The sequence below is a fragment of the Crinia signifera genome, chromosome 1 (genome assembly GCF_055691185.1).
Source record: "Crinia signifera chromosome 1, ASM5569118v1, whole genome shotgun sequence".
Classification (NCBI taxonomy): Eukaryota; Metazoa; Chordata; class Amphibia; order Anura; family Myobatrachidae; genus Crinia; species Crinia signifera.
Genome location: NC_139217.1, coordinates 266,484,692 through 266,500,461, shown reverse-complemented (window position 1 = coordinate 266,500,461; position 15,770 = coordinate 266,484,692). Strand labels below are relative to the sequence as shown.

General features: G+C 43.5%; 1 protein-coding gene across 2 annotated transcripts in view; it reads left to right on the top strand.

Annotated features, from left to right (window-relative positions):
* The window catches only part of LOC146074676 (CTD small phosphatase-like protein 3), a 75,418-nt gene that overhangs the window by 50,859 nt on the left and 8,789 nt on the right, over positions 1-15,770 (top strand). For both annotated transcript variants that reach the window (XM_083183074.1, XM_083183065.1), the window contains exons 5-12: positions 831-933; positions 1,037-1,148; positions 3,098-3,184; positions 4,774-4,836; positions 7,258-7,337; positions 10,014-10,140; positions 10,243-10,338; positions 11,244-11,398. In XM_083183074.1, coding sequence (XP_083039200.1) covers positions 831-933; positions 1,037-1,148; positions 3,098-3,184; positions 4,774-4,836; positions 7,258-7,337; positions 10,014-10,140; positions 10,243-10,338; positions 11,244-11,321 — 746 coding nt within the window. In that variant the 3' untranslated portion in view covers positions 11,322-11,398. The remainder of the gene's footprint in view (positions 1-830; positions 934-1,036; positions 1,149-3,097; positions 3,185-4,773; positions 4,837-7,257; positions 7,338-10,013; positions 10,141-10,242; positions 10,339-11,243; positions 11,399-15,770) is intronic.

Sequence of the window (15,770 nt, the reverse complement as noted above, 5' to 3'; positions counted from 1 at the left end):
ACTTTTTGTACTTAGTTCCCATCACATTGCATTGCATGCACAGGCAATGCAATGTGATGTGATCCGTGCTATTTAAGCCCACAACGCCCGCCCGCATCGGGGCGTGTAGGGGCAGCTTAATACAGATGTTGGGGCACTCTGAGAATGTCAACATGGTCAACATTTTAGGTGATTGCAGACCTAACCCTGGCTGTAGCATAACCCTAAAATTGACTGTCGGACCATGCCAACATTATGACTGCCTACCCCCTAAGGCAGGGCTGGGCAATTGAGGCCCTCCAGATATTGAGGAACTACACATCCCAGCATGCCTTGCATCAGTTTCAGCATGGCCAGATAGCAAAACTAATGCAAAGCATCCTGGGATGTGTAGTTCCTCAACATCTGAAGGGCCACAATTGCCCAGCCCTGCCCTAAGGGTTACTATGGGCAATGTAACCAACCTGATGCACTTGGTAGGTGATGGATGCATTTCTGAAAATATCATGGCAACGGATGGTGTAATGGTTAGCATTACTGCCTCACAGCGCTGAGGTCATGGGTTCGATTCCTATCATGGCCCTAACTGTGCGGAGTTTGTATATTCTCCCCGTATTTGCGTAAGTTTCCTCCGGGTACTCCGGTTTCCTCCCACAATCCAAAATATACTGGTAGGTTAATTGGCTCCCAACAAATTAACCCTAGAATGTCTGTGTGCATGTGGTAAGGAATATAGATTGTACGCTCCACTGGGGCAGGGACTGATGTAAATGTGCGCTATATAACAAACTGCAAATAAACACACATCAGACCTTTTCATCTAATTATCATCCATCTTTCTTACCCTTTAGATGGCTGCAGCCCACCTAACCATGCAGTACATGCTGCTGCTGATCCAGACTGCATATATTTTAGCCACCTCCCAGAGGATGAGGCTGGAGAGGAATTCAATCAGTGAGTGGTGATTATTATGGAGTACAGTTAATGTTGAAGTTAATTTCTCTTTTGTTTCTGATTATTGTATTTTTTTTTTTTTTATGATTGATTGTTTCTTCAGATATAAGTTTATCTGCAATGCACAAGCCATTTCATGTGATCTATGGCAGAGGAAGAATGAAATCCCATTTAAAACTCGCAGCGCTCCAGAGATGACACTCGTGCTGGACTTGGTAAACATGACATTTTTGTTCAAGTACGTGAGCATTTCCTTAGTTGCCTGGCGGCTTCTTACAAAAGAAGGGATGTATCGAGCATCCCATATGGAATAGGATATATATCTATATCTATAGATATATCTATCCACAGGTTACATGCATAGGGGCATTATTAAATGCTGTATGCATGAAAACATACAACAAAGGACCGTTCTTGTGATAACAACTGTCCTTTAGGGTGTAATGACTTCCAAGTTCATGACTCTGGATTTCTTTTGCGCATATATGCAGCCATCAACCAGCGCATGTGGAAGCCATGGGGAATGCTGGGAGGCAACCTTATCGGATTGCTCTCTGAGAAGTATGCAGTAAGATGCCCACAGGCTTCTGGAATGTTTAGCTTTCCAGAGCTTGTGCATATGGGGAAAGCCATCACACCACCAAATACAGTGTTTTCAGGTTTAACTGATTTTTTAAGGGGAGCCTATACTGCCTAAACTAAAGTGTGTATTTATGGATGAGAATTTTTTTTTTTTTTTTTTTTTTTTTTAAATCCTTTGCCTTATGTAGTTTAAAATGTGGCTGTTTTCAGCAATGTCCCACACTATAGATACAGGGCGCTATGTGAGGGTCTATGTTCCAGACCTGGTCATCAACAAGTAAGTTTTGGTAAATACAGAAAAACAAAATGTATTTCAAGGATGTTGTGTCTAGTGAGAAGAATACTGGACCAATAACTGATCATTTAGAGACCCTAAGAGTTGGTAAAGGCAGTGCTGTAAGTACATTTTTAGCCAACAGGACATCAGTATAGAATGTCACAAATACAGCGTAAGGGCAGGTTCAGCTATCAGCTCGTGTGTGCACGTTTATAGTATAGTAATTGTAGAGCTTATGGTGCCCACACACGCACCGATCCCGGCGATGCTATGCGATGGGGTGCGCGCTCCTGCGGCACCTCATCGCACAGTACAAAAAGTATGTGCTGCACATACTTTTTGTACTAGCTTTTTATCGCATCGCATCGCATGCACATCGCATACGATGCGATGCTATGTGTGCTAGTTTAGCACAGAACGCACGCCGGGATCGATGCGTTTGTAGGCACCTTTTTAGAAGGATTCAGTTCTGTAGGAAACTGCGAGCATAGTCTAATGCTGGGTACACACTGGGTGATTCTCTTGGTCGCTGATAAATAGTTAACTACATCGGTAGTGCCACGTTAGAATATTGATCGTACACCTTGACCGATATCGGGCAATGACGTCACCTGCCCCCTGCTCTGTATATGCAGTCGCTGATGATATTGTCAGATTGAGTTGCATGTACAGGCGGCAGGGAGTCGTTAGTAAACCACACTGGACAATATATGCAGTATAGTCCATATTGTTGTCTATTTTGTAACCTTAATGGCTTGTTCTCTAGCATTTTAGCTGGAGAAGCCAAACCTTTAGACCAAAAGCCGATAAATCACATATTTTACCTGCTTACATTTGTTTCTGCATATTTCAGCAACACCATTGTTTTCAATGGGGTACACACACACGATATAGCTGAGAAAACAAAGCTTCTCCCTAAACATAACACAATCTATGGATGTCTTGCCCCACTGTAGAAAAGCAGCTTCCTCCTGGAACCCGGGGCTCTTATAGGTCCCTGTTCTGCACATGTGCATGTACAGTCGGTACCTGCGTACTGTACAGTCGGTACCTGCGTACTGTGCACCTTTTTTTTTTTTTTTTTTTAAAGACTGCAACGCCAAGCAGTTTTCTCCTTGTCAGCACAGGTCCTTATCACATGGACTGTCTGGGAAAAAGGTTTTAATTGGATAATGAGAAATATCAGCTGTCTCTAGTTGATTTTAGTAAAAAGTACATTACTGAGAATGTTGGGGTTCAGTTGTCTGCAATTTGTTCACGATGAACATAAATAGTAATGTTCTTGAACTTTCTCTCATAATGCAGGAAGACGTACTGGTTGTGAGCTCACTCCTTCCATGTCCTGATGCAGAATTCACATTCCGAACCCCTTTTCAAGATAAATATTATAAGGTTAGTTGCATTGATCCCATCCAGCTCTCTAGCGTACACTGGTGATTCTCTGGAAAACAACTGCTATTAGAACCTGGTTTTGTAGACCATGGTAAATTTAAAATGGGGATGGGATACGCAGCGCCTGTAGGCAGGATCGAATGCGATATATCATATGTGGTACCATCAAGCCTGTCCGGCTCGGATGCGATCCTGCTTATCGCTTCTGCATCCGGTGGGACTCCTGCTCCAGTGAGATGCACATGGGACCACACATCACATCGGACTTGCTGTGAAATGTGTGTGATTTGGACACTTATGTGATTGATTGCTACATTTGCATAAAAAAGTGTCCAAATTGCATGCATATACCCTAGAGCAGTGGTAGCCAACCCTAGCCCTCGAGAGCTACCAACAGTGCACATTTTCCAGACAACCTAGCTGCTGCACAGGTGCACTCATTAATCACTGACACATTTTAAAAGATACACAGATGGAGCTAATTAGCTCACTTGTGATTCTGTGAGGAGACCTGCAAAACATCACATGGTAGCTCTCGAAGACTAGGGTTGGCTACCCCAGCCCTAGAGTATGGCCAGCTTTATAACTGAGAAATGAACTTAAACCAGAAAGTTATGAAAATATAAACAATTTACTGCTTTAAAATTATACATATACAATAGATGCACATTGCAATTACACAATATAAAACAAATTTTAAAATCACGCCACAGGACAATAGATTTGGCCCAGGGGGACGGGGGGCAATGGGGTACAGTGGGTCACAGGTAAGTTCACTTTACCGGTACTGAGTGACCTTCGGATCCAGTAAGTCCACTTATGTAACAAGCGATGTTTATCCTCACTTTTAGTCACGGTTCGTGTGGCCATTTGGAGGTAGAAGTAAACCATGGGCTTCCGCTGTTCCACTGGTAATTTTTGCCCTAGTGGACTATGTTGGGATATAGCCACCAGGGGGAGTCCAGGGTGCGGTGTCCGCCAGGAGATGGAAAAACACTGGAGAAGGGGCTTCTGCTCATATGATCCTCCTGCTGAATTTGGCTAGATGGTGTATGGATTGGAGGGGGGCCTGTAGAGCAGTGTCCACCACACAGTTGTGGTTTAGAGCAAGGGGGTACCTGGTAACTGAAAGTCCACAATGGGCAAGGTGGTAAGCTTTTGGGGTCCTTGGCGTGAAGTGCAGAGGTATTTTATCACTTTTGAAGCTTAGAGAATCTGGCCCTCTATGACGACATGGATGGTGGAGTAAGAACAAGCCAGTTTGAAAAGAAGAAAATCATGGAAAAGGCATGTTGACCTTTTGACCCTGTCAACTTTTTGGGGTATACCTATTCACGTCTAGCTAGACACTGTAGGTCTGCAGTATTCACCGGAACCAGGTGAAGTGACCATGTGCAGTATATCGCATGAAAAAGAGGCTTTACTCCCTATCGATATGTATTTCATTGGTTGGTGGCAGTTTAAATTGATGTTTGAGAATCCGGGCACTTCCCTTCAGACCCCCAATTAATGTTCAACAATATAGGAATGACTGTTTAAAATATTGACTCCAGTTGATTGATTGTTGCTCAATATTTCCTATGTCTCAGGTATATCTGAAGCTACGGCCCCATGTAAGGGAATTCCTTGAGACACTAAGTAAAATATATGAGGTGAGTACATAGGAAATCACTGGTCTAAATTGTTCCTGATGAATTTGTTTTTCAGACAGACAATGTTATTGGCACTGTGGATTTCTTTCTTTCAGTTCCCAAGGGTCCAGCTTATTTTAGTCCAAGAGATGTTTTGTCTCAAAAGATGAAGAAAAAATCTAATTTCTGTCACTATTTAGATGAATAAATAAATGTAAACTGATAATTAGTGTTGTGAGGCTAGATCTTTTTTTTAATTTATATCCGGATGATATCGGGTGAAAAGCACCAAGTTCCTGATCACTCCCCAGGAAGTCAACCTTTAATGGCGTTGGGCCTGATCCCTTTCAGTTTACATGGGTGTATTGGGACTCACACCATATCCCCATATAAGCAAGTTGAATTGCCAGGATAAGGCTTTGGGCAGTCTCGACATGCTTGCAAATGAGCTTGATGTATCTGCAGCTCCTCCTAACTCTTGCTTGTCTCCTACTTGGAATTCTGCCAGTTCTGTATCCTTTTACTGCAACATTGTCTCCACTGTCAATGCCCAAGCCAGTATAATAAGCCAATGGCTAAGCAAGTCTATAGCAACTATTGTTTTAACTTTTACTCAAACAGCTCTTCATACTCGAATAGACTCCTATCAGGCAAAGCATCCCACATTAACTTCTGATCTTGTTCTTGGGCACCATACACTAAGTGGTGCTCATAAAGTGCCAATCCACATATAAGTATATACTGACAGTGTCAGGATACGTGAGCTACATGGTCACCCAGTAGTGGTACTCTGTGGTAATACTATGACCCACCCTCCTAAGAGACTCACTGTTTTTAGGTAAGCCCTCACAGCACGGGAAGAGTAATCGGTTCTCCCACATCCTGCCCGCATCCGAGTAAAGTGTGCAGGATGGTGCGCTAATCACAATCAGGAAGGGGGCAGAGCTAAATGACTTGAATTACATAATTTACACTCACCCGTTACTGCAGACCAGTTTGCTCATATTTGTGTGTTGGGGCAGAGCCAAATAATGAATTTGTTGTGCCACACCTCCCAAATTATCATGCAGTGTCTCCACCCTGGGCTTCTCCTAGAAAGGTGTGGTATAGCATCCCGACAGTCGGGATTCTGGTGGTCAGTATACTGGCCTCTGAATCCCGACTGCCAGTACTCTGATGGGTGCGAGTGCATTGAAGCCCCTGGTGAACTCAGGGATTCGCTGTACTAGCCACAGGTTCTGTACTCCTTCTATGAGGAGAATAGCCCCTGTAATACCCCTTTCACATCGCACTTTTAAAACGGTATATTGCCGTTTTTTTTCCATTTTAAAACGTTTAAGGCTGCAATGTGAAAGTGCCAGAGTTGATTTACCGGTTAAAGTTAACCGGTATTTCAACACGGTTAAAAAGCAGAGTCCTACACGTTTTAAAGCCGTTTTTTTTGGCAGTTTGAACAGCTCTATTTCAATGGCTTGAAACGTGTCCCTTGGGGGTTAAACGGGTTGAATGTTTGAATGGTATTAAATGATTTTTAAAACTGTTTTCACCTGCAATGTGAAAGGTCTCAAGGCTCAGACCCGTTTTAAAGTCCCATTTAAGAATACTGTGTCATTACCCATTTCTGCAATGTGAAAGCAGTATTAGTCAGGATCCCGACTGTTGTGCATTTAACAGTCGGGATTCCGATGGTATACTCAGTGGCGTAACAACAAATTTTGCACTGCCTGCTGGGAAAATTTCAGCGCCCCCTCCCACCCCAGTTAAGAGACCCCCACATGGCTGGGACAGATTAAGGGAGGGGAGGCAAGGTGGTACCTGGATAGTGCGTCACTGGGAGGAGGCGCTCGCTGTGTCCTGAGACCGCAGCTCCCGTGGGCGAGAGGCTCTGGATGCTCGGCCCTCATCAGGTCTGTCCCCGCTGCTGCATAGGCACTGTGTCTCTCCTTCGCAGTCCTCCTAGCTCTGTTCTCCCCTTCACTGATCTCACAGCCATTGCAGGATGCCGAACACGTGCCATTGCTCCAGCTAATGCTGCACCACTGCACTGCCTGGTCTCTTCCTGCTATTTACTTGCCAATTCCTTCCACCCCCGCTCTCCCTGCAGGCCTGTTACCTCCTCTGTGATGCTGCACCGGCAAGGGGGGTGGGGGTGAGCTTGGGGGGCATAACAATAGTGCCCGCAGAACTAAAGTGCCCACACTTAGTCAGCACCTCCCCACCATCACGGGGGCTGCGGTGCCGCTATAGTTACGCCACTGGGTATACTGACTGTCCGAATCATGACTATGGGGAGGTCATCCAGCACCCTTCCCAGAGAGGAGACAAAAAAGTAGGTAAGTATGACTAGGACTGCTCAGTACTGGCAGAGCTGAGAGCGAAATCTGATGTGAACTACATGGTGACCTGGTAACGGTATTTTTCAATGATTTTTATCTCCTGCAGATATTCGTTTTTACCACAGCAAAAAAGGAATATGCAGAGGCAATTGTGAATATCCTGGACCCTCAGAAGAAGCTAATAAGGTGCCATTTTACCAAGTTTCTTCTATTCATTTGTGACATTAAGGGTGACATTTTTAATAGGATGAGATTTCAGCTCTTGCTATTTTTTTTTTTGTTAGTGTAAAACCAGCTGAATTTGCACGTTATTCTGAAATTTAATAGGGCCCGATTTGCAGTAAAAAAAAAAAAATCTCATTTTTTTGCCGCGTAAATTGCACATTCTGACTTATTGATTTTGTTTGCATATGGATATTTTTCCATTAAAAAGTATACAACTCTCAATTTTTGGGGGGAAAACATTACCTTAAATCACAAAACAGATCCAGTTCAACATGTTGTTTGACAGAAACCTGCTCAGACCAGTGCAATCTGTGCATGGTTCTGTCGTAAAAAAAAAAAATCTGTAAAAGTAAAAAATGAAAGAAAAAAAGAAAATGCATTGTGGGATCCCCCCTCCTGAGCAGAACCAGCCCCGTACTCGAAGAGCCGGTCATGGTTTTAGAAGCTCAGGGGACAAAAAAACAGGGTTTCCACAGGGTTTCTAAAACCAGCACCAGGCACAAGGGCTGGTCACGATTACAGAATACGGTGGACAAAATGAGTAGGGCTCTTTTAACCTGCGCTGACCAGCCAACAGGGTAGGGGGGGAGGAGGAGGTCGGACTTGGACTTTTTATTGAAGTACCCCCGGCCAAAGCATTCATCCCCGTATTTGGTCATCTCTGGCATGGACCCTGGAGGAGTGGGTACCCCCCAATAAAGGCTCCCCTCCAGAGTTACCCCTGCCCAGGCTGTGGCTCGGGCTGTCCCCATTGCCACTGGGGTGGTGGGCACCTGGCTGATAAATGGATAATATTAGATTTAAACTATTGTGTAATGTTATGGAACTACAAGTCCCAGCATGCAGGGCATTAAAGGGCCCACTGGTTCTTGTAGTTTCACAAAAGTACAAATTGTAAAATTAAAGCACACACACACACTCTTACACACACAAACAGTATAACTTTATTACACTCTACATTCATTCACACATACACATTACCTATGGATTCCCTTGAAGGCCTGTCTGCGTTCGGCTATGGAGGGCCTGTGAGTCAGGTACCCATTTGGATTCTACTTGGAAAAGAGGACAGGCCTTCAAGGGAATCCATAAGTAATGTACTGTATGTATGTGTGAATGAATGAATGTAGTGTGTAATTAAAATATACTGTTTGTGTGCGTTTTTCTTCACTATTTGTCATGTTACAAGACCCAGTGGGCCCTTTAATACCCCGTAAGCTGGGACTTGTGGTTCTCCAAATCCCTGCATGCAGTGCAGGCTTGCTGGGACTTGCAGTTCCACAACAATACACAATAGTTTAATCTAATATTAACCATTTATAAGCCTGGGGCCCACTGCCCCAAGGGCACCGGGCTTCCCCACTCCTCCAGGTACCTGCCAGGGCTGACCAGCTATGAGGATGATTGCTTGATTAAAAAGTTTCCCCAAGCTGTGGCATTACCCTGTTGGCTGTTTGGTGCTGGTTGTCAAAACATGGGGGACCCCTACTCCATTTTGTCCCCCGTATTTTGGTAAACAGGACCAGCCCTTAAGCCTGGTGCTGGTTTTAGAAATCCTGGAGATCCCCTATGTTGTTTTTTTTTTGGGGGGGGGGGGGGAGGGGGGGGGTTGACCCCTGAATTTCTAAAACCAGGACCAGCTCTTTGGGCCTTATTCTGGTTTGTTTCGGATGGATGCGTATTTGCGGACTGGGGAACCGAGTGTTCTTAGCCCCGCCTTCCGTAGTGGATTTTTCATGTGAACACCTCCTCCATGTGTGGGAACCTCCTCCATCATTCGATGGTCGCCAACCATCGAATGCTGGACCGAGTGGTCAGGCAGCACCAAGTGCTCCAGACCACTCTGGCATTTCTACATGCAAAAGCAGGGATATGGGCGGGCAGCTGCCATCCGGATATATCATATGTCCGCCCCCCACACGTGTGTCACGGCTGCATTACCATACGTACGCCTTGTGTTTTCATGGGAACTCCCATGAAACGTGGGGCGTACACATATGGCAATGAGCCCAAACAGCCCTTCACGCCCCTCTCCACACCCTCTTTGGATTGTACAGAATTCACTCCGTATTCAGACGTGCCCGGTGTTCACACATGCGCAGATACGCCTCTGCACATGCGCAAACACCAACTGCCGGCCGTACGCATTCAGAGCCATCCGAACCAACCAGAATAAGGCCCTTTTGAGCCCAGGGCTGGTTATGCTCAGGAGGGGGGACCCCATGCCATATTTTTTCACAAATCGCACATTTTCATTACTTGCAACATCGCATCACATCGCATTTTTCATGCCTCTATTCGCATTCCATGAAAGTCCTTTTTTTTTTTTTTCTCAAAAAAAAATGTGCAATTCAAAAAAATGCGATGTTTGTGCTTTTTCAGAACCGTACTAAAAATCTCATTCTATTAAATGTCACCATAAGTTTAGGTATGGAAGATTCCTATAATATACAGTATATGCTGCTCAGGATAAATTACTGTAACTACTAAAGTATGTAAAAAAAAAAGTCTTCCACACTTAGATTTTTCAGTGAGAGGTTATTCCGACCTATACACATGCAATGATTCCGTATCTATTCGGTACTATGGCCAGTTGGTAACGCATCATTATACTTCAGTGTTTTGACTTTTCTCCAGACACCGGCTTTACCAGGACCGCTGTGTCCGTGTCGCAGGTCATTATGTGAAGGATTTGCGTATTCTAAATCGAGATCTGTCCAAAACTGTTGCACTTGATGCAGTTGCTTACACGTTACCCTACCATGTAAGTTCATCCTGTCTGCAGATCCTAAGCTGATACTGCTGCCTTTTATGCACTGCTTCTGTTCAATACCCATTATTATTTTAGCATATCTTCTATCAATAGATTACCAATAGAATTCCTGTGCATCGGTGGACAAGCAGCAGAAGAGATAAAGAACTTGTGTTTCTGCTGCCCGCTTTGGAGCAAATGACCCATGTGGTAAGTAACTGAAATTAATCCCAGCTCTGCAAATTTTTTAATTTACCACTTTACGGAGACGTGTGTAGTGTTTTATTTTTTTGTTTTTTTATTAATCTGCTGATCCTTGCAAATGAAATAAAAATAAAGCCAAGAGGAGGTAGGGTGGGGGCAATGGGTACAAATTGCCCAGGCCCTTGTAGGAGCTTTGGAATTCATGGAAACTGATCACTCTTGGGGATATTCAGGCAACGCCATTAGAGGCCTAATTGAGTACAAGCTTTGGAAAGTTTTTCATTCTAGAGTGATCCATATGGGGAATATTTGGACATATTTTCCCATTACACCTCCACAGTATGGAATTTTCATATTTAAAATACTCCTATTTATATAAAATGGCTCTCAGACCATATCCCTATAATGTTTTAAATAGACTTAGTTTTGTTAACATTATCTCTTCCTATAAAAATATCTATCTACAGTAATATTCAGTAGGAGATATTCTACTGTAACACTTTTTCCATGGCCTATTTTCAAAAATGCTGGAGCTGATGGTGTGTGTTTGGGCATTTCAGTTTTCATATGTGAATAAGTTTGTGCCTACCTACTGTTGTAATGCAGTCTCCTCTGAACATGACTCCAAAAATATCCTCTGACTTTGACTGCAGATATTGTGTTGCCTGTGACCCAGGATTAATCATGGTTTTAAAGTCTCCACTAAAACTGTAATTAGTGGCTGACTAGGATGGCACTCGCCAGGAGTGCCACTCACAAATTTGAACCCAGGGGGGATGCCTACATAGTGGTAACATTTGCATGCTGTACAGAACTGTCACATCCATTTATTCTAATTCTTATTGAACTTGTACACACAGAGTGGCAGTACATAGCCTTTTTCTCATAGCTGTTTCTTCCTTGTTTGTCAGGATGATGTACGGTTGCTGATTTCACGTAGATTCCATGTTAATGATCTGCTGCAGAATCCCGAAGACTTATGCCTGTGATCTACTGAGGGTCTTGATTAAACAAAGTCTTTGTAATATTCTGTCTACTTTTTTAGAATGGATTTTTATGTCTACATGTGAGTGTTTGTCTTTGTTTTTATTCAATAAAAATCCATTTAATATAGTATATGCAATTTTAGTTAAACCTTATTAAAGGTATGGCTGTTACTCTCAGGCGCTCTCAATAGCATACACCATCTATATCTATCTATCCCCAAGTTAATACTAAGAACAGCTGGATGGAATTTAGTGCTCCATAAAATGGTGAAAAATCCCTCAGTTTTAAGGCCCATCCGATGGGCGCGTGAAAGTTTTTTTTATTCTTATGCAATTTGTCGCTGCTCGAGAAGGATCGGGCCTGCATCCACGCTCAGCCATTCGGGCGTCCAAACACAGGAATGCCTGAATGGCTGAGCACCTGAACTTCAGAGCCTCCCCAAGGGGCCCCGAACTTCTCCAAGTGGCTGCAAACAGCAGAAATCAATGGCTGCCCCTTCTGTGGTGTTTTTTTTCTGGGGCAGGACAAACCCTGTCCTGGTAACGTTGTCCTGCACCAGGAAAACCCACCACTCAAGGGGTTAAGGGTCCACTTAAGGGAGTCTGTTTATTGTGTTTTATTCAGTGCTGTAGAGAGAGGGGGGGGGGAGCGGCTACTTCTTTTTACATGGGCCTGGGTTGGATGGAGAGTCTCTGGTCCCGCGCCCCCCTACCCCGTTGCAGAGACCGGGCAATGAGCGTAGACAGCAGAGGCTGCTGCAGCAGCACAGTCTCTCTCCCCAGCTCAGCACATGCTACCCAGGGGTGTGGTTACGCCCCCTTGTATTGACCTCACCCCTTTTTTGCCAGGGCCCAGTTGCGCTATCCGCAGCCCTGGTTGTATTCAGAAAGTCATAAGCTTTCCATCGACACATCACAATGTATGAAAACCGAAATAGCTTGAACCCTTATGACCGCACCCTTAAGGTGTCCCCCGATTAAACCCATCTTTGAACTTAGATTGCACAATACCTTATCATCTTAAGGGACAAAGTTTGAAGACTACAGTATTACTTAAAGCATTCAAGAGTTATCCTGGAACATCCACACACAAACATTCAATTATACGTTTGTAGATTTGTCTAGGAAGGTTTAGATGTATGAAACATTAATCTATGACAAAAGGGAGCTGCACAGTCACAATTTTAGTAAGAGTGACCATTTCCGTAATATATAAGAATGTTAGTGCTCTACATTTCACACACAACTTCAATAGAAGGCTTCTGGCAATGGTCACATCTCCTCCTTTGCCCCATCTCTCCTTAATGCTTTACCTGCTTTCCAGAGTCATCTGTAATATAGGCACGTCTTTCCCATGATTGCCTCTGCCTCCACACGCATACAAATACACAGCAACTATAGCCATATAGACGTTGCACAAACATACTTATATAAATAGCACACTATCTACAAACATACATACTGGAGCACCTCACACCTCTTCTTCTTTTTTTTGTTTTTTTACATCCAAACATGCTCACCAAACAGATTGCATGCACACATACATAGTATACCTCACCACGAACATCATACATACATACATACATACAGTACAAGCACATAGATACTGCACACCTCACACATTCATACATAGTATACAGTACCACACACTTATGCACATTGAACACCCGGGTTCCCGACAGTCGTTTACCCGACGTCGGGATCCCGACTGTCAAAACGCTGACAGCTGGGTGCCCGATGGCCACCCGCTATTTTCCCTCGTGGGGTCCACGACCCCCATAGAGATAGAATAGAATGCCCACAGCGTGGCATGGCGTGCGCTCGCCATGCTGTCTGACTCCAGGCAGTCGGGATCCCAACGTTGGGATAATGACTGTCGGGATCCCGACTGTCGGAGTCCCATACCACACCCATACATATGTACATCATACATGCCACATACACTCTCTCACTCTATACTCTCACACACAGGCTGAGCTACCCCAATTATGACTGTTAGCTACCGGTTGGAGACCACTGCTCTATATGATATGGTATAATGTGTACAGATTGCTGGTACACCTTATACTGTACACAAAATAAGAGCTTGTTCCATTTTTTATCACACATTTCACAAGTTAACACTTGATATCTTCTGACTGGCCGGCTGCATGGTCAACCAGAAGATGTTACATGCGACCCACGGGACTGGGCACACACTCAGAAGGTATGCAGGATTTGTTGTTCCGATATGGCACATCGTACAAATATAATCTGCACTAGGTGACTTTGCCTCACGTTTAAAAGAAAAATACTAGCATTATCTGACCATTCTCCAGATTAACTTCTGGTATGATTTCAGTTGCATCCTGTTCCTAAGATTGCATGTAGATGATGATCCCATTTAAATTATAATTATAAACAAATTCAATATCAAAATGCATATATTACCACTTTGCTCCAGTATAATGAAATTAATATTATTCTTATGGCATCAATTTGCAAAATGCATAAATGTGTAATAAACATGTCCCGCTGAGCTTGTGGGAGCGCTCTCACTGCTGTTCTGCATCACAGAACAGTTGGTTAACAGATGCCATGTGCATAGTAACTAAACTGTGTTTGGGGAACATTGGGTACACCCCCAGACCCATGCAGTGGTTCCCTCATCCCACCTACCATACACAGGAAGGTAATAATAAGGGGTAATCTTTATTAAAATGGATTCTAGGTCCATAGACTTTAAGAAATACAATGTGAAAAAGATGGAAAGATCACTAATACAGAGAAAGGTAAAAAAAATTCAAAAGAGATAAAGGAATTGCCCTCCCCCCCCCCCCCCCCGACCAAGAGGAGACCCTCCCTAAAAAAGTTAGAATCCAAAAAAGGAGGGCCCCAGCAAAGAACTATGGGAGGGACAATTGGGAGAACAGAAACTACCATTATGATCGGTCCCCTAAACAAGTTCCATATAGAAGGAATTCTAACGTTTGGAGAGAATATTCCCTAATACGGGAAAAGAAACATCACAATACAAGAAGAGAATATTCCCCCAAATGCAATATTAAACTTTTAGAACACAAAGAAAACCAGAATGGAGAATCCCAACAAGGCCTCAGAAATCTAATATACAAAGACCACTCACTCCATATAGAGAACTGAGTGTGAACAACAGGTTCTCCCTTCTGGAAGACTATGACTTCAATACCCCTGAGAGATATACAAATTCTCCTTCTCCTGTTTTAGAGAGAGATCCGCCAAACTCCCTAAACAGATAATACTACCATATAGGGGAACCAGGGGAGGTAAAAAGAAACCCCGAAAAAGAGGCACAAATTGAAAATGTAAATCCACATCAGCGTCCAATACGAATACCAATAAAGAAATACTTAAAACACAAATTTTGAACCTTAGTTCATATACTTTGTCGGTGGATGAAAGCAATGTATTACAAAAGGGCCTTAAATACGCCCCCACCAATCATGTTAACACATTCGAGTTGTATATTGATGTACAAAGATTTGTTCGCAAGCTTATCTTAAAGTGATCCTTTCATAAGGAAGAGGGCATTGAAAGCTCAGAAAATTTAAATACGGGCTTTAAACCAAAGTCGGTATTTTATCCTCAACATCACAAAGGACCCTTCCTGGAGACATTTGCCACCTTAGTTCTAGAAGACGCTAAGTCCATAGAAATTAATAGGTCCCAGTCTAATCTATCTAAAAGGGAAAGCGAAGCCGTACGGTCCCTAAAAGATAATAAGGAAATTACTATAAAACCTGCAGACAAGGGGGGGGGGGGGGAGTGGTGATTTTGGACACACCCAGTTACAAAGCAGAAGTGATGCGCCAACAGGATGATACCGGCACTTGTAGAAAACTGAGAAATGATCCGACCACCACTACCCTCCCCAAGTTACAATCACTAGTCAATAGAGCATTAGATAATGAAATTATTAATACAGGGGAGGCTAAAATTTTTAATTAATGAGAGACCTCTCACCCCTGTTTTTATACATCTTACCAAAGGTGCACAAAAAATTGGTCGACCAATCATTTCAGGGGTGGACTCCCTTACCGCCAACTTGTCAGATGACCACCATCTCCAACCCCTGGTTCTATTAAACAAGTCCCATTTGAAAGATACAGGGGATTTATTTAAAGGCATATCAGCCATCAAATGGAACATGTTGGTCACAGCAGATGTAGGGTCGCTCTACACCATCATCAATCATGATGATGGAGTGGAAAGTGTCAGGCGTTTTTTGGAGGGATCCGATAAATCCATACCACTTCAAAACTTTATTGTTGAAGGGATTCAATTTATTCTACAAAACTTTCTGTTTAATGAAGAATTTTATTTACAGAAGACTGGCACCGCAATGGGCACCAGATTCGCCCCGAACTTTGCGAACATTTTTATGGGCGCATGGGAGCTTGATACCATCTGGGCTCCTAACCCACTCGGGGCGAA